The 25,738-nt window shown below is 38.0% G+C and overlaps 1 protein-coding gene across 7 annotated transcripts in view; it reads left to right on the forward strand.

The window, feature by feature from the left end:
* AFTPH (aftiphilin) overlaps positions 1-25,480 on the forward strand; it is a gene marked incomplete at its 5' end in the record, with an annotated part of 50,451 nt that extends 24,971 nt beyond the window's left edge. For 2 of the 7 annotated variants that reach the window (XM_080711885.1, XM_080711889.1), the window contains 5 exons: positions 2,805-2,927; positions 11,068-11,128; positions 12,647-12,730; positions 18,104-18,227; positions 25,236-25,480. In XM_080711885.1, coding sequence (XP_080568011.1) covers positions 2,805-2,927; positions 11,068-11,128; positions 12,647-12,730; positions 18,104-18,227; positions 25,236-25,380 — 537 coding nt within the window. In that variant the 3' untranslated portion in view covers positions 25,381-25,480. Of the gene's footprint in view, positions 1-2,804; positions 2,928-11,067; positions 11,129-12,556; positions 12,731-18,103; positions 18,228-25,235 lie in introns of all 7 variants that reach the window. The other 5 variants (XM_080711886.1, XM_080711890.1, XM_080711884.1 and 2 more) reach the window with 4 other exon arrangements.
* Positions 25,481-25,738: the final 258 nt, after the last annotated feature.

Raw genomic sequence — 25,738 nt, forward strand, 5'->3', positions numbered from 1 at the left:
GTGGTGCACGCTTGTAATCCCAGGGCTTGGGAGGATTAGACAGGAGGATCACACAGGTTCGAAGCCAGCCTCAGCTTCTTAGTGAGGCTCTCAGCAACTTAGTGAGATCTGTTTCCAAATAAAGTATAAAAAAATAGGTCTGGGATTATAGCCAGGAGGTAGGAAAACTCCTGTGTTCCACCCCCAGTACCACACACACAAAAAAAGTTAGGGTTTAAAGGTTATACTTTTTTCTACCTTATCACCTTAATTAGTAATAAATTGGCTTTTTAATAAGCCTTAGTGCTAAAGTGTATTTAGTGAATGTAAATGTATCTTCCCTTCATGTTTGTGATGTCTTTCAGTTTAGAAACTTATTTTAATATTGAATTTTAATTATACCTGAATTTTTCCCATGGTGCTTTTCACATATCAATTAATTTTATATCTCATTTGTGGGAATAGTACCTAAAATGATCACTTTAAGTCACTGTTTCTCAAACTTAATTGTGTACCAGAATAGATGTATTTAAAACATAGACTGGCCACCACCCCAAGAGATTCTTATCAGGAGATCTGGCTTGGTGCTTGAGAATTGGCACATCTGACAACTTCCCAGGCGACCTAGAAGCTGTTGGTTGGAGACCACTATTTGAGAACCACTGGATAAGAGTTTAAAATAGAAGACTTGGCCAACACTAATAATGGTTTGCCAGATGTATTTTCTCCTTGCTAAAAGTACACTAGAGAGCATATATAACGAATATAGTGTTGAGTTAGACCTTGAACTTAATTTTCATTATTCTGGCTGCTAAATTAAAGCTTTTCAGGTGTACTATTCAAGAACTATTACTATTCATTAATTTGTGCTTTATTTTTTTTTTTACTAGTGCATTGCATTGTTCATGATATTGAGATTCATGTATGCACAAAAGTAGGGTACTTATGAAAACCTATTTTTAGAAATATACAGATTCTGGCCAGGCGTGTGGTGGCCCATGCTTGTAATCTTAGTATTTGGGAGGCTGAGATGGGAGGATCACAGTTTGCTGCCAGTCTCAGCTACTTAGGCTCTCCACAACTTAGTGAGACCCTGTTTCAAAACAAAGAATAAAAAATCAGGCTGTGGGTATATCTAAGAGGTAGAATGCCCCTGGGTTCCATCCCTACGACCACAACAAAAAAGGAAAGAAAGAAATTTACAGATTTTAATGTTACCAACTTAGCAGTTCTAAATTTTGTCCGTTTGTTTTCTTAGTTAAGAGTGTACTTTTTATTAACCTATTCATTTTATGTTTTCCTGATGCTGGTTTTTTCCCCTTCTCTCTCTCTATCCATCCTAAATGTCTTACTTTCTTAGTTCTAAAAGTATTAAATTTGTAAGAAAGCCAGCAGATTATGTAAGATGGTTTCTCTTCTGAAATGGCCATGTCTCCACTCCACTGGGCCATTCCAAGGAACTAATTTCTAGGATTCCAGTGCCTTAGTGGAAGCATAGTTCAGTGGTAGAACATGTGCTTAGCATGTGTGAAGCCCTGGGCTCTAACTACAACATCATATAAACAAAACAAGACTAGAATACTTCAATGCCTCAGTGAAGTTCAGGATCAAACACTGAATTCACACTAAAGGATATAGACGTCATGATAGTATACAGCATGTCTCAGATTCAGCTCTCACGTCTCCAAGCAACACCAAGTAAATCAAAGTTACCTTTCCCTGCAACTTCAGTCTTAAACCTCATGAAAGTGTTGGATTCTTGGGCTAGGGTATGATAAATTGTTACATTCCTACCACACACCCATCCTAAGTTGCACTTAGGCTTTTGGGTGACAGTAATATCTATGCTTTTTTAAATGACAGATTTAAAATACAAGGTCTTAACCAGGTGTGGTGGCGCAAACTTGTAGTCCTAGTACTTGGAAGACTGAGACAGGAAGATTGCAGGTTTGCAGCCAGCCTCAGCTACTTGGTGAGGCCCTCTGAAACTTAGTGAGTCTCTGTTTCAAAATAAAGAATAAAAAATGGGATTGGGGGTATGTCTCAGGGGTAGAATGCCCCTAAATCCAATCCTCAGTACTAAAAAAAAAAAAAAAAAAAAAAAAAAAAGGTTTTGTTTCAAAAACTTATTATAAAGCTTTTTTTGTGTGTGTGTGTGTGTGTGTGTGTGTGGTGGTGGTGGTGGTGGTGGTGGTGGTACTGGGGATGGAACCCAGGGGCCTTCTACCTCCGGGCTACACTCCCAGACCTATTTTATATTTTATTTGAAAACAGGGTCTCAAGCCAGCTGAAGCTGGCTTTGAACTGCATCATCCTCCTGTCTCAGCCCCCCCAAGTGTGAGGATTACAAGCGTGCGCCACCACGCCTGGCTGTTTATTAAAGCCTTTTACAAACAGTTCCCATTATGCTATAAGATTTTCTGTAAACAAATTTTAAGAATAATTCCTTTTCATCTATAGTTCTTTTCAAATGACTTTTTTCTTCTTTCTGCTTATTATAACTTTCTGTTATTTATATATTTATACATTTATTTATTTATTTATTTATTTATTTATTTATTTGCAGTTCTGAAGATTGAACCCAAGGGCATTCTACCTCAAAACTACACTCCCAGCCCTATTTCTTTTTCTTTATTTTGAAACAGGGTCTCAACTAAGTTGTGAAGGGCCTCACTAAGTAACTGAGGCTGGCTGTGAACCTGATTCTCCTGTCTCAGCCTCCCAAGTACTTGGATTACAAGCATGCGCCACCACACCGGTTTAGATCAATTTTCTCACAGTTTATGAGTTGATCTCCCCCATTAATGGCTAATAACCTTTTTCAGGGTATGTTAGAACCCACCAAGGAACCACTGAAGCCACTATCTGCTGCTGAAAAAATCGCTTCCATCGGTCAGACAACCACCATGACACCAGAAATGAACACATGTACATCTGATCAATTCCAGGTAAGAATATCCATATGCGGGTAGATGTGTTTATGCATAGACACATCTACACATACTGTTCTTTCTCCTTATGTAACATTTAGTTTCATATCTTTAAAATTTAATTTGATGATGGGCATGACTTTGATAGTTAATATCCCTTAGAGTACAATGAAAAATTTATCTCTAATTTTCAAAAAACAGAAAGGTACAATTTGAAAACAGGGTGATTATGGGTAAGTTTCTACATCAGTCCGGGCCTTAATCTCTTAACCTCCAAAATGAAGACCTTGAAGCAGTTATCTTTAAAGTTCCTTGCAGTTTGACCACTGTTTGATCGTAACTACTGATACAAATCTACTAAGTGCTGGATTTTCAAAAACTGGGAAACACTACATTTATACCAGCTCTTCAAGTTGACTATGGAATGTTTTTCCTGAAAGCCTGTGAAACTTTAGAAAGTAACAAAAGCTCACCTTTCTTATGCCCTACCTCTTTGGTACTTTGAAGCACAAATTGTATTTCAGTCCAGTATGTTTAATATTAAAATCTTCCCTCTCACTTTCTACCCTGGAGAAAATGGGCCATTTTGGTTTGCTTATTCTTCCCTTATTAAATAGAAACTTGACTCAGTGGTGGGTTTAAAAAAAATGTTTTTAGTCCAGGCATGGTCACACATGCCTGTAATCCCAGTACTTGGGAAGTTGAGACAGAAGGATAGTAGGTTCGAGGCCATCCTCAGCAAGTATCAACACTCTCAACAACCTAGCGAAACTCTGTTTAAAAACAAAACAAAAAAATTTAAAAAGCTGGGGGTGTGGGTTGGAGGTAGAATGCCCCTGGGTTCAATTCCTAGTACCAAAAAAAATTGCTTTTAAGGTTAGTTAAATGAATTTATTGTTTCTAAACTGTGTCTTCCTTCCGTCCTTTCTGCCTACTTTGTTAATAGGGAGCCCAGGGGCCTTGTACCTCCAAGCTATTCCCTTAGCCATTTTTATTTTTTATTTTGAAACAAAGTCTTGCCAAATTAATGTCTAATTTCTGAGGCTGGCCTCAAACCTGCAATCTTCCTGTCTTGGCTTTCCAAGTACTGGGATAACAGGCATGGACCACCACATGTGATTCCCATGTGTGTCATATCTTAAGTTTAAATATCATTTTCAAGCCGGGCGTGGTGGCGCACGCTTGTAATCCCCGCGCTTGGGAGGCGGAGACAGGAGGATCGCGCAGGTTCGAAGCTAGCCGCGCGCGCTGGCTTAGGAGACCCTGTTTCCAAATAAGAATGTAAAAACAGGTCTGGGAGTGTAGCCCGGAGATAAAAGGGCTTCCAGGAACCCCAGTACCACCAAAAAAAAATAAATAATAAATAAATAAATAAATAAATAATATCATTTTCAATAGTGTCGAACACACAAATGTACATTTGGACAGCCTTTCCCAAATTGTGTGTTCCATTAAACACCAATCCCCAGCAATTGAGTCTGTAAAGCAAGGTTTCTACTAAAATAAGTTTGGGAAACACTTCTTATCATACTTCCGTGATCACTCTTGGAGATGCACAACATATACATTAAAGATTATGAAGAAGCTCAATGTGCTGGCACACTCCCATAATCCCGGTACTTGGGAGACTAAGACAGGAGGGTCACAGATTTGAGGTCAGCGAGACCTTAGAAATAAAACAGGTTTGAGAGTATAGCTCAGAGGTAGAATGCCTCTGAGTTCAATCCCCAGTACCACACACATGCGCATACACACACACACACACACACACACACACACACACATACAATTTTTTTTTTTTTCTCTTTTGGCAGTACTGAGGAGGATTGAACCCAGGAGCATTCTACCTCTGAGCCACACTCCAATCCCTATTTTTTATTCTTAATTTTGAACCAGGGTCTCACTAAGTTGCAGAGAGCATTACTAAGTAGCTAAGGCTAGCCACGAACCTGCAGTTGTACTGGGATTCCAAGTGAATGCCACCACACCTGGCTCAATAATCTTATTTAATTCTAATTCATTTCCCAATTTTACTTGACCCCTGCCCTTTTGCAAGGGAGAGGGGAATACCTCCTACAGAACCAGAGGTTCAAACATCCCAGCTGTGTTTCAAGAAACCTCTAATGTTACTGCTCTGTATCACTGTGCTTTATTCTTGGGTATGGTTTAAATATCACCTTGAAGCCATCTTATTACTGGCATAGAATTAGTGGCAGAGGAATTCATTGTGTACAATTCCTGACTCCATTGATGCCTAGGCAGCAGATAAGGTGGTTGGACAAAATGTCTCAGTAGTTAGGATCTGTCCTTAGTTTACCTTCCTTTAGTTGCCCTGATAACTGATCTCATAATCTGCCCAATCTATGCAGATTCTAAAATTACCTCCTCTATAGCACATTTTCACTCTACCTCTATAAACATTCTCATCTGAAAATGGAGTTTGTTTTGTTTTGTTTGTTTAACTGGGAATGGAACCCAGGGGCATTCTACCTCTGAGCTAATGCCCCCCAGCCCTGTTTTTTATTATTTATTTTGTAACAGGGCCCCACTGCATTGCAAAGGGCCTCATTGAGTAGCTGGGGCTGTCTCCAAACCAAGATCCTCCTGTCTCGGCCTCCCAAATGCTGGGATTACAATCTTGCGCCACCACGCCCGGCTGAGTGGTGTTTTCTTATTGGGACATTTATTTCTAGTTTTGCTTGGCTGCTTCCTCTCTTACTCCTCCATCTGACCACCTCCACTTGTTCAATCTCATAAGCTTTTGCCTATTTTAATAGAGTTAGCAGTTGCCTATCATTTTTATCCCTAGTTGATTTGGTCTTATATATTTCATAGTATTACCTTATAGTTTATTATCTTTATGACTTAATTTAGACTTGATTAAAAGCATATTTCAGGTGACATAGGATAAAGAACACTTGTGTTCATTTAGAATTCTTTGCTAAGATGCCTACCCTCCCCCATTGATTTATATGATCCTTGCTTGGCTCCATACCTGATTCAGGTTAAAATAGTTAATACATCTAAAATGCATTGTAAAGATTCTCCTTATTTATATAACTATTTTTTTTAACCACTGGTCTTTGGCATGCATTGTAATTTATCTATTTTTGGCTATAATTTATCTTTTTTGTGTGTGTGTGTGTGGTACTGGGGTTCCTGGAAGCCCTTCTACCTCTAGGCTACACGCCCAGACCTATTTTACATTTTTTTATTTGGAAAAGGGTCTCTTAAGCCAGCACGGCTGTCTTCAAACCTGTGGGATCCTCCTGTGTCCACCTCCCAAGTGCAGGGATTACAAGCATGTACCACCACACCCAGCTATCTTTAACTTTCTGATTGTATTTTCCCAGTAGTTGTATTTTTCACATGAAACACCCATATCCCAGAGTGCTAGAATATGGCTGTAGTGCTAGAAGCTTAGCAAATTAAATCAGGAAAGACCTGTTCAGTACATTTTTTTTTCTTTTTTCAAAAAATATATTCTACATCTTTTATGTTTTTATTTTAAGCATCATTAAAGAGTGACTTTCAACCTTAGCATAGTTGCATAATTTCCATCATGACTTCATACTTTTAGAACAACCTGTTCTATTCCAGTTTGGGTACCCACTGAGTTTTGTGGTTTTTCTTGTTTTACATCTCTTGTTGAGAAACTTAAAAGCAAGCCGGGCGTGGTGGCGCATGCTTGTAATCCCCACACTTGGGAGGTGGAGACAGGAGGATTGCACAAGTTCGAAGTAGGCCTTGCTGGCTTAAGAGACCCTATTTCCAAATAAAAATATAAAATAGGTCTCGGAGTGTAGCCCAGAGGTAGAAGGGTTTCCAGGAACCCCAGTACCACAAAAAAAAGAAAAGAAAAAAAAAAAAACTTTAAAAGCTTATTAGTAATTTTTAATGGTATTTTTTCTTTTTCCTTTTTTTGGCAGAACTGGAGAACTGGGGATAAAGCCCAGGGGCATTTACCTCCGAGCTTTACCCCTAGCCATATTTTTTATTTTGAAACAGGGGCTCACTAAGTTGCAGAGAGCCTCACTAGTTGCAGAGGCTGGCTGCAAACCTGCAGTCCTCCTGTGTCAGCCTCCCAAGTACTGGGATTACAGGTGTGCGCCACCACACCCAGCTCTAATGGTATTTTTTTTTAATATAGTCACCTAAAAATATAATTCTGTGTAAAAAATACAGTAGTGATAACCTTTTTTTTCTTCATCTTTATCCACCTGATTTCAAGGTCTTGCACTATTTGTGGTACTATTACTGTTCCCCTCTCAGTAAGAAATAAACTCTACTTTATTCAAAGTAGAATGAACTCTTTGACTAGCAGTTATCCAACTAGTCAACATCAGGGACATCCTACCTCTGAGCTATACTTCCAACCCGTTCATTGTTTTTATTTTTGGAACAGGGTCTCAGTAGGTTTCTGAGGCTTACTACTTGCTAAGAGGCTGTCCTTGAACCTGCAATTCTTTTTTCTCAGCTTCTCAAGTACTGGGATACAGGCCTGTATCACCATTCTTGTAGCTTCCTCTCTTAATCTGCTTGATATGATTATTTTAGTTGTAAATCAGAATTTTAAAGGTAGAAGAAAAAGTTATCTAGTATGATGCTCCTTTTGTCAACAAGAAAACATATTCAGGAAAGCTAAGTGATTTATCCAAAATCATATATTAGTGGTATAGCTAGGGCTAAAATCCAGATCTGCAATCACTATTCTCCACATTCTTGTTTTTTTTTTAACCTCATTTCTGTAGTACTTTTGTCTCTGCAGTATTCATATCACATTGCTTCAAATTTTTTTAAAATACTTCACCCCCATGCTTTTTCTCTGAGTTGCCGTACTTGTGAATATCATTATTTAGCCATTTTTTTCCCTTAGGTATTGGTTTTCATCCTCTTCATTTACCTAAATGTTGATTTGTGTGTAGCACTTTTTTTTTTTTTTTTTTTTTTTTTTTTTGGTGGTACTGGGGTTCCTGGAAACCCTTCCACCTCCGGGCTACACTCCCAGACCTATTTTTATACTTTTTTATTTGGAAACAGGTCTCTTAAGCCAGCGAGGCTGGCTTCGAACATGCACAATCCTCCTGTCTCCTCCTCCCAAGCACGGGGATTACAAGCATGCGCCACCACGCCCAGCTGTGTGTAAGCACTTCTATTTTGGCTATGTCATCAAAATGCCATACACCTAGATAAGAAGCTAAAATTCCAGCAAACTACTGAGAAATATTTCTAAGCACCCAGCTACTTGATATCATTTAAATAGAAAATGTTAATGTAAGAGCTTGCTCCTTTTGTCCAGAAATTGTTATTATATAAACTTAGGATTTGTCCATTTATTATTGAGTATAACTAAAGATCTGTGATTCATCTTTCTAGTTAATCTGCTAGAATGCTTAGAGCTGTGTGTTTGTTTTGAGATCAGCTAAAAAAGATCTTTTCTAAATGTTTATTAAATTTGCAAGTAGGTTATAAACTAGATTTTCACCAGCATTTTTTAACTTATGTGAAATAATTGTAGACTCATGGGATATTGCAAAGATAATACAAAGATATCTCATGTACTCGTCACCAGTGCCCCCTATTGCATTTTATATAATTATAGTACAATATAAAAACCAGAAGCCGGGAGTGGTGGTGCACGCTTGTAATCCCAGTGCTTGGGAGGCTGAGCAGGAGGATCGCACGAGTTCAAAGCCAGCCTCAGCTACTTAGTGGAGGCTCTCAGCAACTTACTGAGACCCTGTTTCCAAATAAAATACAAAAAATAGGTCTGGGAGTATAGCCCAGAGATAGAAAGCCCCTGGATTCCACCCCCCAGTGCCACAAAAAATAATTAATTAATTAAATAAAAAACAAATATGACATTGGTATAGTATCTGTTCTACATATAGTTTATATAGTTCTATACCACTTTAAACATAGGTAGATTCAGGTAAACATTGCTGCAGCTAACACGCAGAACTCTTTGGTCATCACAAAGAACTCAGAGTCAGCGTCATTTTCCCCTCTCCTACTCTCCTCAACTACCTTTTATCCCTGGCATCATTTAATTTTAGTCTTTTGTGTGTGTGTGTGTGTGTGTGTGTGTGTGTGTGTGTGTGGTACTGGGGATGGAATCCAGGGGCTTTCTACCTCTGGGCCATACTCCCAGACCTATTTTTCTATTTTATTTGGAAACAGGGTCTCACTAAGTTGCTGAGAGCCGCACTAATAGCTGAGGCTGGCTTCGAACCTGCGCAATCTTCCTGTCTCAGCCTCCCAAGTACTGGGATTACAAAGGTGCGCCACCATACCTGGCTCTTAATTTTAGCATTTTTACTTGGTTAATACTTTTTTGTTTTTTTGTTTTGTTTTGTTTTTTTGTGGGTCTTGGGGGTGGAACCCAGGAGCATTCAGCTTCCGAGCTACACCCCCAGTCCTTTTTTTTTTTTATTTTATATTTTGAAACGGGGTCCCATTAAATTGCGGAGGACCTCACTAAGTAGCTGAGGCTGTCCACGAACCGCAATCCCTCAGTCTCAGCCTCCTGAATGCTGGGATTACAAGCATGCGCCACCACACCCGGCTATGGTTTACTTTTCACTCAGCTTTCAGGCTAGACCTGATTTGGGGAGATTAAATTCTTGATTTGTCTATCAATATTCCAGGTATACCAAAATAATTGCATTATAATTCATGGGATTAGACTTCCCCACATAACTACTTTATAGTCCTATCCTACAGCGAATAGTGCCTTTACCTAACCAGGGGGGGAAAAAAATGTTTTAATAGTGCCTACCTTACAGTGAAGCATAGTGGTAAGCAATACAAAAAAAAAAATTAAGACAACATATTGACATCAAAGGTCTAATAAAATAGAGATTATGTCTAAAAGTATTGTCAACAACATTACAAAACAAGAGAAATGCAAACACAATTTTTCTTTTTCTTTTTTTTTGCGGGTCTGGGGATGGAACCCAGGGGCATTGACCTCCAAGCTACACCCCCTGCCCTATTTTTTATTCTTTATTTTGAAACTGGGTCTCACAAAGTTGCAGAGAGCCTCACTAAGTAGCTGAGGCTGTCCACAAACCACAATCATCTGGTCTCAGCCTCCCGAACGCTGGGATTACAAGCGTGTGCCACCACACCTGACTGCCTATAATTTCTTTTGAAATTTAAAAAATTGCGCTTAGGAGGCTGAACAGGAGGATTGCAGTTTCAAGGGCAGCATCAGCAACTTAGTGAGACCCTGTTTCAAAATAAAAAATGAAAATGGCTGGGGGTCTAGCTCAGAGGAAGAATGCCTCTGAGTTCAATCCCCTGTATGCCACTCCCATGCCCAAAAAAAAGAAACTTAGAAAATTGTAATGAAATAGTAATTTTAGACTTTGAACCTTCTTATTTTGTATATAGGGATACAAACAAAGTTATTGAATTATTCAAGGTCATAAAACTAGTGGTTACTTGGTCTTAAACAACCCAGATCTCACTTTCAGTATGTTATCTCTTTTTCTATTGTATTTTATTTTCTCGCTTAAGAAAGCGTAAATGGCTAGTCATTTAAGATAAATTGAATCACTCTTTAGTGAACATAGTGAAGTTTTAAGTATTTTTCTTGTAATCCAGCTAATAGTTTAAATCATAACTTGAAAATAGATTGAAATCTTGACTCTGTAGAATTAGTCCATAAATTTGCTGAAAATATAAAGATAATTCCACTTCAGATACAACTTTTTAAATGTTAATAAGCCATGCTGTTTGTAAATTTTGCAATTTCACCGGGCATGGTGGCGCACGCTTATAATCCCAGCATTCGGGAGGCTGAAACCAGAGGATCGCGGTTCGTGGACAGCTTCAGCTACTTAGTGAGACCCTCCGCAATTTAATGAGACCCTGTTTCAAAATAGAGAATAAAAAATAGGGTAGAGGGTGTAGCTCGGAGGTCAAATGCCCCTGGGTTCCATCCCCAGACCCGGGGGGAAAAAATTACAATTTCAGTTTTTGTTCATTATTTGCAGGTAACCTTCTGAAATTGTAAATTATTCCATATCTGTCTTTAGGTACTTTGTTGCCTAATGGTCTTGCTATAATCGTTTTTTTGTTTTGTCTATTAAGGATTCTTTATGTTGCTACAACCTGTACTGATTAATTTTGATTTTTTGGTTTCCAACTCTAGGAGTCTCTACCACCCGTCCAGTTTGACTGGAGTAGCAGTGGCCTTACTAACCCTTTAGATGGTACGTCTCTCCGTAGAGCCTCTAGCACCAGAGCTAGAGTTAAGAAAGCTTCAGAGTTCAGACAAACTTCTCTCTGCTGATTTCTTTTTTTTGTTTGAACGTAACTTATTCTTATCTTTGGAAATTCAGGCTTTCTTTCTGAATAGTAATTGCTCAAGGAACCAGCTGTTACTATTATCACTAGTATTAAGGTCCAAATATAGATAGTAGTAGCAAGGTAATATTTTAGTTTCATTATCTTAAGTCAAAAATAAGCTTTATTTTTTACAAATACCTAGATAGTTTAAATGACATTTTAGCTAGTACTGGTTTGAAATTTTTTTCTGTAGTTTTAATTTATGGAACTTTCTTGGATGCAGAGTCTTATGGCTAGAGGCTGCTTCAAAGCACAATTATTTAACCAAAAACAACATGCAAATAGATCCCTATTTATTGACTCAAAGTAGTTTTCAGACTTAATATTTTGTAGAGCACTTATGCAAATGGAAATGAATGATTTTCATGATCCTTTTCTAAAGCTTATCTCCAAATGCCAATAGGCAGTTGCAGAGATCATTAGTTTTGCTTATGTGAGGAAAATTCTGAAAAAGGAGTCACTTATTCTAGTAAAGTGGGGTCTTTAAAATAGCATACAATGCTAGTTCCTAGTATTCACACCCCATGTTTTCAGTGGACCCCGAGATATATTGCTCCTACTCATTGTGCTTAAGTTGTTTGAGCCATTGTCTAGAATACCCATCATCATCCCATTGGCAGCTGTCATGTCTACAACACTATCAGCTTTGCCTTATAGTGGGGTCCTAGGATATCTGGAAAGCATCCAATTGATAACAGTGCTGAAGGAAAGCCTGGATGCACCTTTTGCTGTTGTCTGGTGTCTTCAGTCACATCATCGTGCTTTTATTAACAAGCAACTTCTTTAAAAATGTATACTGTTTCTGATTACTGTTTCAAGTTAAAGGGGAACAGTACAACCTGAGGTTGAACCTCAGGATAGGGCAGTTACAGCATTTCTTATTATGTTATTTTAAACCAAGTTGATGTATTGGTACATGTCCTGAAACTGACAACTTTCCATTTTTAAAAAATATCATTAATTTCAAGCCAGCATTTCTAACATGAAAGATTGATGTGGGCATGTACAGCAACTTAATATTGGGTTGTGATTAAAGTATTGTTTCCCTTTAACGGGTACGCTTTCCCTCGGTCTTCTTGGTATGGCTTCCAGTTTTGACTCAAAGAACTGAACTCCTAACTAAAACCTTATTAAGTGTTACCTTTTTTACATTGTACATGAGAAAATGTACATTGAATTAAATTGTTACTTTAGAAATGTCCTTAGTAATGAAAAACTAATACTGTACACATTGTTTTAATGTTAATTTTTAAAATATGTAATGACTACTAATTATAACCTGCATGTTCAAGTGTGTGTCTTACCCCTTTTTACACATAACCCCTCCTCCCTTGGCTTACCTTCTGTGTGGCTGCCTACCAACACGGTCACTGAATTTCAAGCTAGTGGAGGTTCCACTCTTCTGAACCTTGATTTCTTTGGGCCCGTGGATGACAGTAGCTCTAGCAGCAGCACCACAATCCCAGGTCAGCAGAGTGTTAAAACCACAATTCTAGTTAATTTACTAAAAGCATGATCACAACACTTGACTTTCCTATAAACAAGGAAACAAGTAGATTGTATTCTCTATAATGTCTTTTTAATACTTTTCTTTCATCTATCTGTTGTTATTTTCTAGTATCTGACTATAACAATGACTTATGTAAAATATATTTTAAGGAAAACTTTCTCAGAGTGTAATATATTCTAAGCTGACGGTAGTTTCTAGCAATAATACAACCCTGCTGTTTTTAGACAGTTACAGGCAAGATTCCCCTCCATAAGTAGAAAATGTTATATTTTATATGCTTATTTTTTAAACATATTCTACAAAGCCATTTCAAAAAATACAGGTTTGGACATAAGAATATTTTAGTACACAAAGATAACTTTACATTGTAGTGGTTGTAATAATATAACCTTTATAAATTTTAGCATTAGTTTGTTAGCACAGCTAAATATATAATTATGTTCCAAAATGTTGGAGTCTAGCACATAATTACATAGTCCCACCTAGAACTATTATTGTTTGTTTGTAGCTTTTAAATCAAAAGTATATTGTTAGTTCTTCATGGGAAAAAATGTTAACAAATTTAATAGAGAATAATTGCTATGAGTACTAAAAGCTAGAAATTAAAACTTACTGGAGTGCCTGTTAACATTCGGCCCTGCGGAAGTTCAATTCATTGACTAAAGGACTAATGTACTTCTAACTGAATAAAAGATTAAAATTATACTGGCACTTTTATGTTTATGTTTATATTTTATTTAATATTTTTAATGAATCACTTGTCATCCCAAGTTGTGATCTGGTAATCATACCCATTGATCATCAGACATCCACAGAAGGATCCCTCTGTGCCCACTGGTGGCCAGTTTCACAGCCGGCCTTGTGCCTGAGAATTTGCTGATTTTGTTCTATTCCACTAGATAGCCCAGCCACCCGCTTCCAGCAGTTTAGGGACCACAATGGAGTGTGGGGCCCAGGATGCCCTTCTCTCAGACCAGTAGGGACTCTGATTCTACAGAGTCCTCTGGTAAAGAATGACTGGATTCCTCAAGTCTAAGCCCCAAGCTGTTTTGTTGTTTTCAAGATTCTGTAAGCATGTGAAAAACCAACCCGTATCTGGTTTTGACTTAATGGTGATTTTTTACTATTTACTTAAATTACTTCTAAATGCATCTGGTCTGTGGAGTAACCTGGGTGATCTAGAGTTGTTTGACATTTCATAATACTTAATGGGGGTGAGGGGAATAACTAAAAACTTGTATATCACTTTCTTTACTACTGTGTTCTTAAGAATTAATCACCAAGCTCCCATTATTAAATTTGCTCTCAGCTTTGTTGTCACAACCTATATTATAATTTAAATAAGGTCACTTTTTCTTTTGGATGCCTCAAAACACAGATTTAGTTTTAATTTTTGCTTACATTTCAAACTCATTTAAAAGCCATTCATAGGAGCACAAGTAGCCTGCCATAGAATGAAGCACAGAGTGACCTGATAATCAGTGTGCACAGCTGTGAGAAGAGCAAGCTGTTGAGCTGTAATGAAATGAACTCGGCATGGTCCAGTGCAGTCCTCATTACTTTGGAACCTTTTAAATACTTCTGTTCAATATTTTCATTAATATGCTCTAGCTGCTGTATAAATTTGATTATAATAAATTTGCTTTGGCTTCTTTTTGTTGCTATTGGGTTTTGTTAAAAACTTACCATCAACCAACAGGTATCAACACCTTAGTATTCATTTCACCACTTGCTTGCACTTTTTCTCACTTGTTTCTGGGAAAGTCATTTTGTCTTAGCTTGCAGTTATTTAATTATTTTGTGTGTGATTTTTAGGAGGTTGGCATAGAACTTGGTTGGCTAGCTTTAATTATGTAGCTAAACTATGCCTCATTGAGGTTTTACTTAGAAAAATCTTCTGTTAAAAAATTACTCTCCAATTACTAGTGTATAGTAGGTAGTTGTCTTGTTTTCTAAAAACCTAACTGAAGTTATGGTAGATTTGGGGGTGGGTGTTTTGGGGAGGTGTAATGTTTTGGCTTATTTATTTTTACTTGGGGAAAGTATTTTGGACTGGAAAGGAGAATCATTTTTTTGTCAGTTTTTTGTTCATCTGCCACTTTACTGACAGACAAGTGGCCAATGTTTTATAAACCCAACTAAGTTTCTATGAGTACTTTTTTTATACCAGTCAGAATGCAGTTGTTTATTCTGCATTATATTTAGATAGCTGCTTCAATTTTGTGGTCACTTGGAATCGAACCTTTAAAAGTAGAGATAGGAAGTGTGTTGGGTTCATTTGGTCCTTTACAGGCATCCACAGTTTGTTTGTTTGTATGATTTTTAACTGCAGTCCTTATACTTAGAGAAAAATAAGCGTCAACATACATTTTCTATAGCCTTCCTCCCTTGGTAAACTTGGTAACTGTGGAAGCTGCTTTTGCTTGTTTAATTTCTGTAAACATCTGAGATTTAGATTTGCTAATTATTTACCCAAGTTGGTTAATAGAAACCAATTCCTAATCTTTTTCTTAGCCTCAAAATATTCTAAAAGAAGAGGATTTATTAATATAAATATATGTATGATAATTTTGTCTGATCTTACAGTTTGTGTGTGTGTGTTTTGTTTTAGAAATAAGTCAAAATTAGTTGGGCACAATGGCATGCACCTGTAGTCCCAGCTACTCACAAGGCTGGGGCAAGAAGATCGCTTGAGACCAGGAGTTCAGGGCCAAACTGGGTAACATAGCAAGTCAACTTCTTAAAAAATAAAAAAGGAAAGAAAAATTAAAGAAGCTATAAAATATTATTTTTTACCATCTACTTTTCTACCCTAAAACTACTGAAATTTCTACTCAGTCATTGAATGATACCAAGGAGCATATAGGATTTTTTTTTAATCTGATTATCTTTATTATCCAGAGTTGAGCTGGAGTTTCAGATTTACCTTTTCAATGTTTTTGTGGTTATTGTTATTTAATATAAATATGTCTTACATTGAAAACACAAATAAATTTTTATGTTAGTGAAACAGATGGATAATTTTTTATGTATTTTTGCAATAAATCTAACCCTCTTAGTTTCCTTCTGAAGTATTCCAACTAGATATTTGAAGTATCTACCCGATTCAGAAATTATATACAAGCCAGGAACAGTGGTGCACACTTGTAAACCCAGCATTTGGAAGGCTGAGACAGGAGGGTCGTGGTTCTTTGGACAGCCTCAGTTACTTAGTGAGGCCATTTGCAACTCAGTGAGACCCTGTTTCAAAATAAAGAATAAAAACTAGGGCTGGGAGTGTAGCTTGGAGGTAGAACGCCTCTGGGTTTCATCTCCAGTACTACAGAAAATATTTATATACAGAAATATAATGAGATAAGAATTTTTGTTTTGGATATTGAATCTAGGGATGTTCTACCTCTAGCTATACCTTTTTATTTTTTTTGAAACAGAGTCTTGCTAAGTTACCCCATGTTGTCCTCAAACCTGTGATCCTCTTGTCTCAACTTCCCAAGTACTGGAATTATAGTAATCTACCACCACACCCAGCTTTATTCACTTTTTCTGAAAATATTCCACCTTTTACATACAAGGGAAAAAACAATGGTAGTATAAATGTAGTAAATTGATGCTGTGAACAATAAATGTTCCATGTTCTTAGTCATAATGAGTTTTTTGCAGGGTTTTTTGTTTCATTTTTGTTGTTTTTGGGGTGAGTGTGTGTGTGTGTGTGTGTGTGTGTGTGTGTGTGTGTGTGTGGCACTGGGGATTGAACCCAGAGGCAATCTTACCTCTGAGCTCAATCCCCAGCTTCATTTTCTTATTTAGAAACAGGGTCTCACTAAGTTGCAGAGGGCCGCGCTAAGTTGTCGAGGCTGGCTTCAAACATGCAGTCCTTCTATATCAGCCTCCCAAGTACTGGGATTACAACTGTGTGACACAACGCCCAGCTTGTTTATTTATTTGTTTGTTTTTTACAGTTCCAGGATTGAACCCAGAGGCATCTATTTCTGAACTACACCCCCAGCCCTATTTTTCCCCCCCAGTACTGGGGGTGGAACCCAGGGGCATTCTACCTCCAAGCTACACACCCAGCTCTCTTTTTTTTTTTTTTTTTTTTTTCTCGGTACTGGGGATGGAACTCAGGCATTCTATTTCCAAGCTACACCTCCAGCCCTATTTTTTATTCTTTATTTTGAAACAGCATCTCACTGAATTGTAAAGTCCCCCACTAAGTAGCTGAGGCTGTTTGCAAACTGCCATCCTCCTGTCTCAGCCTCCCAAATGCTGGGATTACAAGCCTGCGCCAACACTTCCAGCCCAGTCCTATTTTTTTATTCCTTATTTTGAAACAGTATCTCACTAAATGGTGGAGGCCCTCACTAAGTAGCTGAGGCTGGCCACAAACCTATGATTCTTCTGTCTCTATAAGCCACCACACCTGGCTTCTAATCATAATATATTTAAAGTAAACAAATCACTTACTATGATTGAGAATTTATATTAACTCCAAATATTTTTCTATAGAAGAAAATGAAAAACTAATTGGGAAGGCAGGGGGAAAGATGTTTTTAAAAATGAACTTAGCCAATTTAAAAATTGAAAATGTCATAGAATCATGTGCATTCTGTTTATAAAACATTGCAACTTTTATATCCCAGGCTAATCAAAAATGGAGGGAGTTTTCTATAGAAGATAAACATTTTAGAAGTATTTGGGAGGCATCTGCTACATAAGTTTGGATTAATTGTAGACATATTTATTCCAGAATGGGTGTGGGTGGGTGGGTGGGTGGGTGTGTGTGTGTGTGTGTGTGTGTGTGTGTGTGTGTGTGTGTGTGTGTGTTACTGGCACTTGAACCCAGGGGCATTCTATCTCTGAGCCACACCACCAGCTTTTTTTTTTTTTTTTTTTTTTTGCAGTACTGGGGATGGAACCCAGAGGCATTTTACCTCTGAGCTACATCCCCAGTCCTATTTTTTTAATCTTTATTTTGAAATAGAGTCTCACTGAGTTGCAAAGGGCCTCACTAACTAACCAAGGCTGGCCACAAACCTGTGGTCCTTCTGCCTCAGCCTCTGAAGTACTGGGATTACAAGCATGCACCACCACTTCTGGCTCCAAAATGGAATTTTAAAGGTATTTTTTATTTTACAGTTACTTAAAATGATAAAGTATAGTTTTAAAAATAAAAATTGATAAAAATAAACATAGCACTACAGTGTTCTAAAGATGTTTATGATTATAAAAGACTCAGATGTTTACAGAATAATGCTGTTGCATCTTGGATTGTGGCTAATTGAGTAACCCATGCAGCTTGCCATCACTGACTATCATTTTATACTGTAAGGTGTGGATCCAGAGTTGTATGAGTTAACAACTTCTAAACTGGAACTCTCCACCTCAAGCCTCAAAGTGACTGATGCATTTGCAAGACTCATGTCCACAGTAGAGAAGACAAGCACATCTACCAGGTAAACAAGCTAGGGCCAGTTACACTCTCATGATGACTTCTGAGTTAACATAGCCCAAAAGGAAAAGCACGTAAGTTGGCAGTATATGAATAATTCATTCTATATTTATATAAGCCAATAGATGCCCACATCCAGAAAATAATATCAAATTATGTTTAATTGTGAATTTTATTAAAGCAGAGTTTTTCATTTAAAAAAATGGCAGATGTGTTTTTTTGTTGTTGTTGTTTCTTCCCCCCACCCAGTTTGTAGAAAATAATTCTGATTAAGTTGTAAGACCATGAGGTCATTGTAGAGCCATTTCCCCTTTTCCCTTCTTAATTACTGAGAAGATCATCTTTGGGAATTTCTAGAGTCACCGAAGCTAATTGTTTCGCTTCCAGGCTAAGACAGAGAGTAGCCACTCTTTTCCCAGATGTTTACTAATCTGCCTTTCTGGTTTGAGAAATGGAACTACTAGGCTTTATGGAAGCCTCTCTATATGGCCTTTACAACAGCAGCATCCTAGATTGGAACCAAAGCCAAGGAATGTCATTGTGCTTGTGTTTAGGATGCAGGAAACCTTTAATTTTACATAATTAAGCACTGAAATAATCCATTGCTTTGACATATATTAACCATAAGAGTAAGCTAGTTCCTGCTGGTACACGGTGCACACACCTGTAATTCCAGCAGCAGGAAGATCGCGAGTTGGAAACCAGCCTGGATAACATAACAAGACCCTGTCTCAAAAAAATCAATTACTGGGTTTAATCCCTAGTACAAAAAAAAAAAAAGCTATTGTGGACTTTGTACTTGCTTTTGGTTTTGTTTGTTTGTTTTTCTTTTTCTTTTTAAATCATTTCTTGAGCAGCCGGGCGTGGTAGCACAGGCTTGTAATTTCAGCATTTGGGAGGTTGAGACAGGAGGATCTGGGTTCACAGACAACCTCAGCTACTTAATGAGGCCCTTTGCAACTCAGTGATAGCCTGTTTCAAAATAAAGAATATAAAATAGGACTGGGGGTGTCTCTTGGAGGTTGAATGCCCCTGGGTTCCATCCCAAGTACCACACAAAAAAATCATTTCTTAAAATTGACACTTATATAAAATTTTAAAATGTATTTAAAAACAAATTCACATTTGATTTTAAAAATAAACCTGATACCTTTAATTAGTCTGGGCTCTTCCCTCCTCTTTCTGGGACAGCCCTACTGTTTACTCACCATTTTTTCTCTCCAAGTCTTGCTGACTGAACTATAGTAGAGTTTTGGAAGTCCCAGCGATGAGAATTCATTTTTTGTGCCATTAGGAGGAGCTCTAAACCACATTGTTAGCTTGCTTCCCTAATTTTTTAACTCATCCTTTCAACATGCTAGAGAATATTTCCAAGCCTTGTCATTTTAAGAAGTTATTCCTGTTTTTCCTTTATTCCAAACTTAAAAAAAAAAAAAAAAAAAACTATAGCATACATCCTGAAGTAATATTGTATTTGTATTAAGTTACTGTCTAGTACTTGTCCAACTTTGTATGTATTTTGTTTTGAGGAATGTATGGTATTTGAAAATGGTGACAAGTCTTAATTTATTAGTATTATAAGTCCTATACTGGCCAGACGTGGTGGTGCATGCCTGTAATCCCAGTCCTTGGGAGGCTGAGACAGAAGGATCACAGATTCTAAGACAGCCTCGGCAACTTTCAAGCTCCTCAGCAACCTAGCAAGACCGTGTTTCAAAATACAACAATAAAGGGATCTGTGAGTATAGCTCAAAGGTAGAATGCTCCTGGGTTCAGTTTCCACTACCAAAAATATAAAAAAATAAGTCTTATACTGCAAAGTATCTTTATGAGTCTTACAGAGAAGAGACAGGCAAGTGGCGTATGTAATTTCAGAAAGCATTCTCAGTATTTTGGTTATTTTTAGGATTTGTGTTGCTTTTCATTTTGGTTTATATATTTCAATAAAATATGGAAAGTAAAGCTCACCAAAATCTTGATTCTTGATAATACACAGAAGATAGAATGGGAAAGCTTTGCAAGGAAGGTGGGGTAAGGAAGGGCTAAGAAACCGTGGTAGAGCCATGTGTGGTGGCCTATAATCACAGCTACTCTAGAGGCTGAGGCAGAAGGATCACAAATTTGAGGCCAGCCTCAGCAATTTAGGAAAACTCTTAAGTTTGTTTCAGAATAAAAATTAGGACTAGCGATGTATGTAGCTCAGAGGTAGAGTACTTGCCCAACATTGGTGAGGCCCTGAGTTTAATCCTTGGTACCTGGGAGGTTAGGGGAGGTTGGTTGAAGTAGAGAAAATTTGACATGAAACAAACATCACATAGTCTTTATTTTTTTTTCCTTCTGTGGTGCTAGAGATTTGAACCCAAAGAGTTCTTTCTACCTCTGAGCTACACCCCAGCCCCATTTTTTATTTGAAACAAGGTCTCACTAAGTTGCAGAGGACCTCACTCAGTTGCCAAGGCTGGCTGCAAACCCGTGGTCCTTCTGACTTAGCCTCCAAGTTTTTGTTTTTTTGTTGTTGGTTTTTTTTTTTTCAGTACCGGGGATTGAACCCAGGAGCATTCTACATCCAAGCTACACCCCAGCCCTATTTTTTATTCTGTATTTTGAAACAAGGTCTTGGTAAGTTCCAGGGAGCCTCTCAAGTAGCTGAGGCTGGCCTCGAACCTGGGTTCTCTAGTCTCAGCCTCCCAGGTACTGGGATTATATGCATGCGCCACCATGCCCAGCTGGCACAGTCTTTCTAAGCGCATCTTAATATGTAAGGAAACGCACATTTGTTCCTCTTGCAGTACACAGATTGTGAGAGTAATTTCTCACTTTAGTTTTTTAAAGAAATGCAAGTTCTTAGTTTTAAAATAGTTCCAGCTTGCTTACCTTTTCTATGGAGAAAATTTATTTTTTTACTTCAAATCAGTGGGTTTGAATGCACAGAGCTGGTTAGTAGCCACAGACCTTTGAGCCAAACTTAAGTCCTTTATAATCCAAAGGACTTGTTACCAAAGGGGATACATCTTTTTTGGCCTTTTTGATAAAATTCACATGCCATAAAATCCACCTTTCCAAGGCTTATAATTCAGTGGGTCTTGTATATTCACAAAGTTGTTCAATCATCATATCTAATTTCAGAATATTTTTATCACACACATATACACAAAAAAGCCTTGTAACCATTAGCAGTCACTTCCTATGCCTCCCTCTCCCCAGCCCCTAGCAACCACTGATCTGCTCTCTGTTAATATATTAAGTTCATCTATGTTAGAGCATGTATCAGTATTTAATTTTTTATAATTGCATAATCTACTATGTGGAAATAATACATTCTGTTTATCCATTAATCAATTGGTGACCATTTAGGTTATTTTCACTTTTTGACTAAGAGTTTGAGTTTCAACTGTGTTACACTTAGGTCTTTTATTCACTTTAAATTAATTTGTGTATCTATAGTGTACAAAAATCATTGTTCACTTTTTTTTTTTTGCATGTGGACAACTAGTCCCTGTGTTTTGTTGAAAAGACTATCCTTACCCCATTAAAGGGTCTTGGTGTGTTTATTTTTAAAAAAGAATTGACTATAGATGTTTATTTCTGGAATCTTAATTGTATTCCATTGACAAAAAGGATAAATCTTAGCTAGAGAGAATATAGATAAAATGTAGGTCACTGCTTTTAACTTTGAGGAATGGTTACATTCTCCTTAAGCATTCATTTCTTATATTCTAAGACTAGCCACATAAACATACAGTGATTACCAACAAATGCACAGAGCAAGTTATATAAACTTTAAAAGCATTTTAAATACGACTTCATGTTGCCTCCAGGTAGTACTTCTGAAATAAATATAATTGGCAAAACCCATAGAATAATCTCTGCCAACAATTTCTCGGTTTAAAAGCATCTTCATGGCTCTCCTTCCCCACACCCAGCTGCGCTCCACAACTGGGGAAGTCCATCTAGGTGCAGTTTTGTTATCGTTATTAAATAGTCTCTTTTCTTTTTTTTACAGAAGCAGTAAGGCATATTGTAGAAAGAAAATTAAAGTATTACATTCTTAGTATTCAGGTCACTGTGACTCCTTAATGCATATTCTTTTGAGTCTTTTTATGTAAATATTCCTGTGTGTTATTTTTTTAACCAAAAATGAGATCGTGTGTATGTTTGTGTGGTGCTGGGGATTGAACCCAGGGTCTAAGGCTCAGGCAAGCACTCTGCCATTGAGCTATATCCCCAGCCACAGTAATGAGATCATATAGTTCCCCTTGAGTTAGGCCAGCCTTAGAGTCAGTGATCTGTCTCTCAATTTCAGTGTGTTTTTATTTCATAAAATACACAGGGTATATTCACATTTTGCCTTTCTGCTTTCCACAAACCAGTACTTAAACCAGGCTCCTAAATTCCTTTTAGTCTAGCATATCTCCCCCATCTGTTTTGTTTGTTTGCTGCTTAATAGAAAAACCAGTCCTTTTTTTTTTCTTTTTTTTTTCTTTTTTTTTTCTTTCTTTTTTTTTTTTTTTTTTTGTGGTACTGGGATTCCTGGAAGCCCTTCTACCTCCGGGCTACACTCCCAGACCTATATTTTATATACTTTTTATTTGGAAACAGGGTCTCTTAAGCCAGTGCATGCAGCTGGCTTCGAACCTGCGCAATCCTCCTGTCTCTGCCTCCCAAGCGCAGGGATTACAAGCGTGTGCCACCATGCCGGGCAGACCAGTCCATTTGTCCTACAGAATGTTCTGAGCTCTGGATTTGTCTGCCTGTTTCGTTCAAGTGGTAGTTACTCTGTTCTCTATTTCCCCAATTTCCTCTTAATTGGAAATTATATCTAAAGGCTTACAAATGCAGTATAGACATTATGGGTAGACTACATCAAAGGCATTCTGTCACATCATAAGACACCCAACACCTGGCTAAGCACATTGTCAGGCATGCTAAGGCCGACCATTGGCAAGAGGCTGGCCTTTTCCATTATACAGTTTCAGTTTTCCACTTTGAGACTAGAAAGCAGTGTAACTGGTTTGGTTTGACTTTGGAATGATGCAGATAACCAGTTCCTCATCAAACAGCCACCTAATAGTTATGCCACCATTTAAGTGCAATTGAAAAAGTAGATGTGTGTGTGTGTGTGTGTGTGTGTGTGTGTGTGTGTGTGTGTGTGTTACCAGAAATGGAACCCAGGGGTATTCTACCTCTGAGCTACACCCCAGCCCTGTTTTTCATTCTTTATTGTGAAACAAAGTCTCACTGAGTTGCAGAGGATCTCACTAAGTAGTTGAGGCTGTCTATGAACCCGGATCCTCCTGTCAGCCTCCCAAATGCTGGGATTACAAGCGTGCACCACCATGCTCAGGGAAAAATGTAGATTTTAACCAGAAACAATACTGAATTGCTATTCCTTCTAAGAAACCCTAGAACTGAGTTGAGTATTGATTGATCTACTAATATGTCTCACACTGTTTTCTTCTTGAAAAAAATCTGGTCCTATAAGCCTCTGGTTGGATTTTTCATTCATTCTATAAAATGTTTTTTTTAAGCCTGTATTCAAAAGTGGTAATAAGAGAAAAGTATAGATCTTAAATGAAGGCCTTCATCTTTCCTTTTCTTACTTCACTTCTGACTTCCTGCTCCTACCAAGGACAAAGAGAAAATTGAGGTGGAAGAAACAACTTCTGTCATACCTGATAATTGAATACCAGCTGTCCTTTACCATAAAAAAGGAACAGGCACTCTAAAGTCAATTTAAAATTATCTTTAAGCCAGTTTTGGAGATGTACACCTGTGATCCCAGTTCTTGGGAGGATGAGACAGGAGGATCACAGATTCAAAGATAGCCTTAGCAATGTAGCAAGACCTTCAGCAACCTAGTAAGATCTGTTTCAAAACAAAAAATTAGCCAGGCTTGGTGGTGCACACTTGTAATCTCAGCATTTAGGAGGCTGAGACAGAAGGATCGCAGTTTGCAGACAGCCTCAGCTATTTAGGCCCTTTGTAACTCAGTGAGACCCTGTTTCAAAATAAAGAATAAAAAATAAGTCTGGGAGCATAGCTTGGAGGTAGAATGCCACTGGGTTCAATCCCCAGCAGTAAAAAAAAAAAAACGATAAAGGGCTGGGGATGTAGCTTGGAGGTGAAATGCCTCTGGGTTCAATCCTCAGTGCCACAAACAAACAAGAAATAATCTGTATGACTATTCCTTCAATTTATTTAACATCCTGGAAAAATAGTTTAGATTGCAAACACATGCGCAATTAGAGCCACAGTTAAGACTCACTTGGCATTTTGTACAGCTGCCCTCTGTAGGACAACCTGGCTCCTCAGCCCCAGACTGCTTATTTCTCATACCACAAGGCAGGTATAGTAAAAACAGGCTTCATCTACAAGGCCCATAGGGTTCAGAGGTTGCCTCCCTTAGGTTTCTTCTGCACCCAGCCCTTGCACTTCTTGCATCCCAGCCACCTGAGGGCTCTCTCTCCTGGAATTCCCCACTGGGGAACAGGAAAGCCTGAGGTTAAAATGACTCAAAATGTCTTCTACCACACATGTTTAATGTTGAGGTAATTTGGGTAGTTTCACTGGAGGAGGGGGAAATCCAGTTTGGTTGAGTGTTATTAAGGCTTTGGCACTAATATTTCTGTATAGTATCATGTTAAAATTATACTTGGATAGATGCTTCTAGCCTTAAAATATAAACAGTACACATATATTGTGAATATCTCTATTCAAAGATACAGATATATTACATATAGAGATAAATATATTAATATATGTAAGATGTATTAGAAAAAGTATAATCAGTAGTGAGCATGTCCAGCTTTAATAGACTTTTAACAAACATAAAAATAGGCCATGTGTTGCTCCTCACAATATTTGGCTTCTCACAGGAAGCACACAGCACAGAACTAGCAGAAGAGGCTTAAGTCCGAAGGTTGCTGACTGCCTGCCTTGAGAGTGGGTTTTCTCCCATTTCACCTACACCACAGTCCTGTTAACACATTTGTCTTTTCTCATCTATTGATAGGAAACCGAAAAGAGAAGAGCACCTGAGTGAAGAGGCGGCCAAGGTGATCGCCGGCCTCCCCGACCTGACGTTCATGCACGCCAAGGTGCTGATGTTCCCAGCCACGCTGACGCCAGCCGCCAGCTCCCAGGAGCACGCAGACTGAGGGCACTTCCTCCCCAGCCCGCCCTGCCGGCCAGGCAGAGCACCGGCCTAACTAAGAGAAAATCCAGGTCAGCTGATTGGTTGGTAAGCGCACTAGAAAGGTATACATAGTAATGTATATTTATTTACATACTGAAGTCCTAAATTTATATTAGAAAAATGTAAATAATCGGGGTGAACATTTTTGAAGATTTATTCTTTTTGTGTTGCTGGGGTGTATACATTTATGTCTTTGTGAAATACACTGGTGGTGTCCTTCTTAAAAAAAAAAAACTTTTGAAATAAAAAAAGAAAACAAACTCGAATCTCCACTGTCTGTGAAATCCCCTTCAGTCTTTTCAGATTGTATTGAATGTCCT

This window comes from Muscardinus avellanarius (genome assembly GCF_963383645.1).
Source record: "Muscardinus avellanarius genome assembly, chromosome: 15".
Classification (NCBI taxonomy): domain Eukaryota; kingdom Metazoa; phylum Chordata; class Mammalia; order Rodentia; family Gliridae; genus Muscardinus; species Muscardinus avellanarius.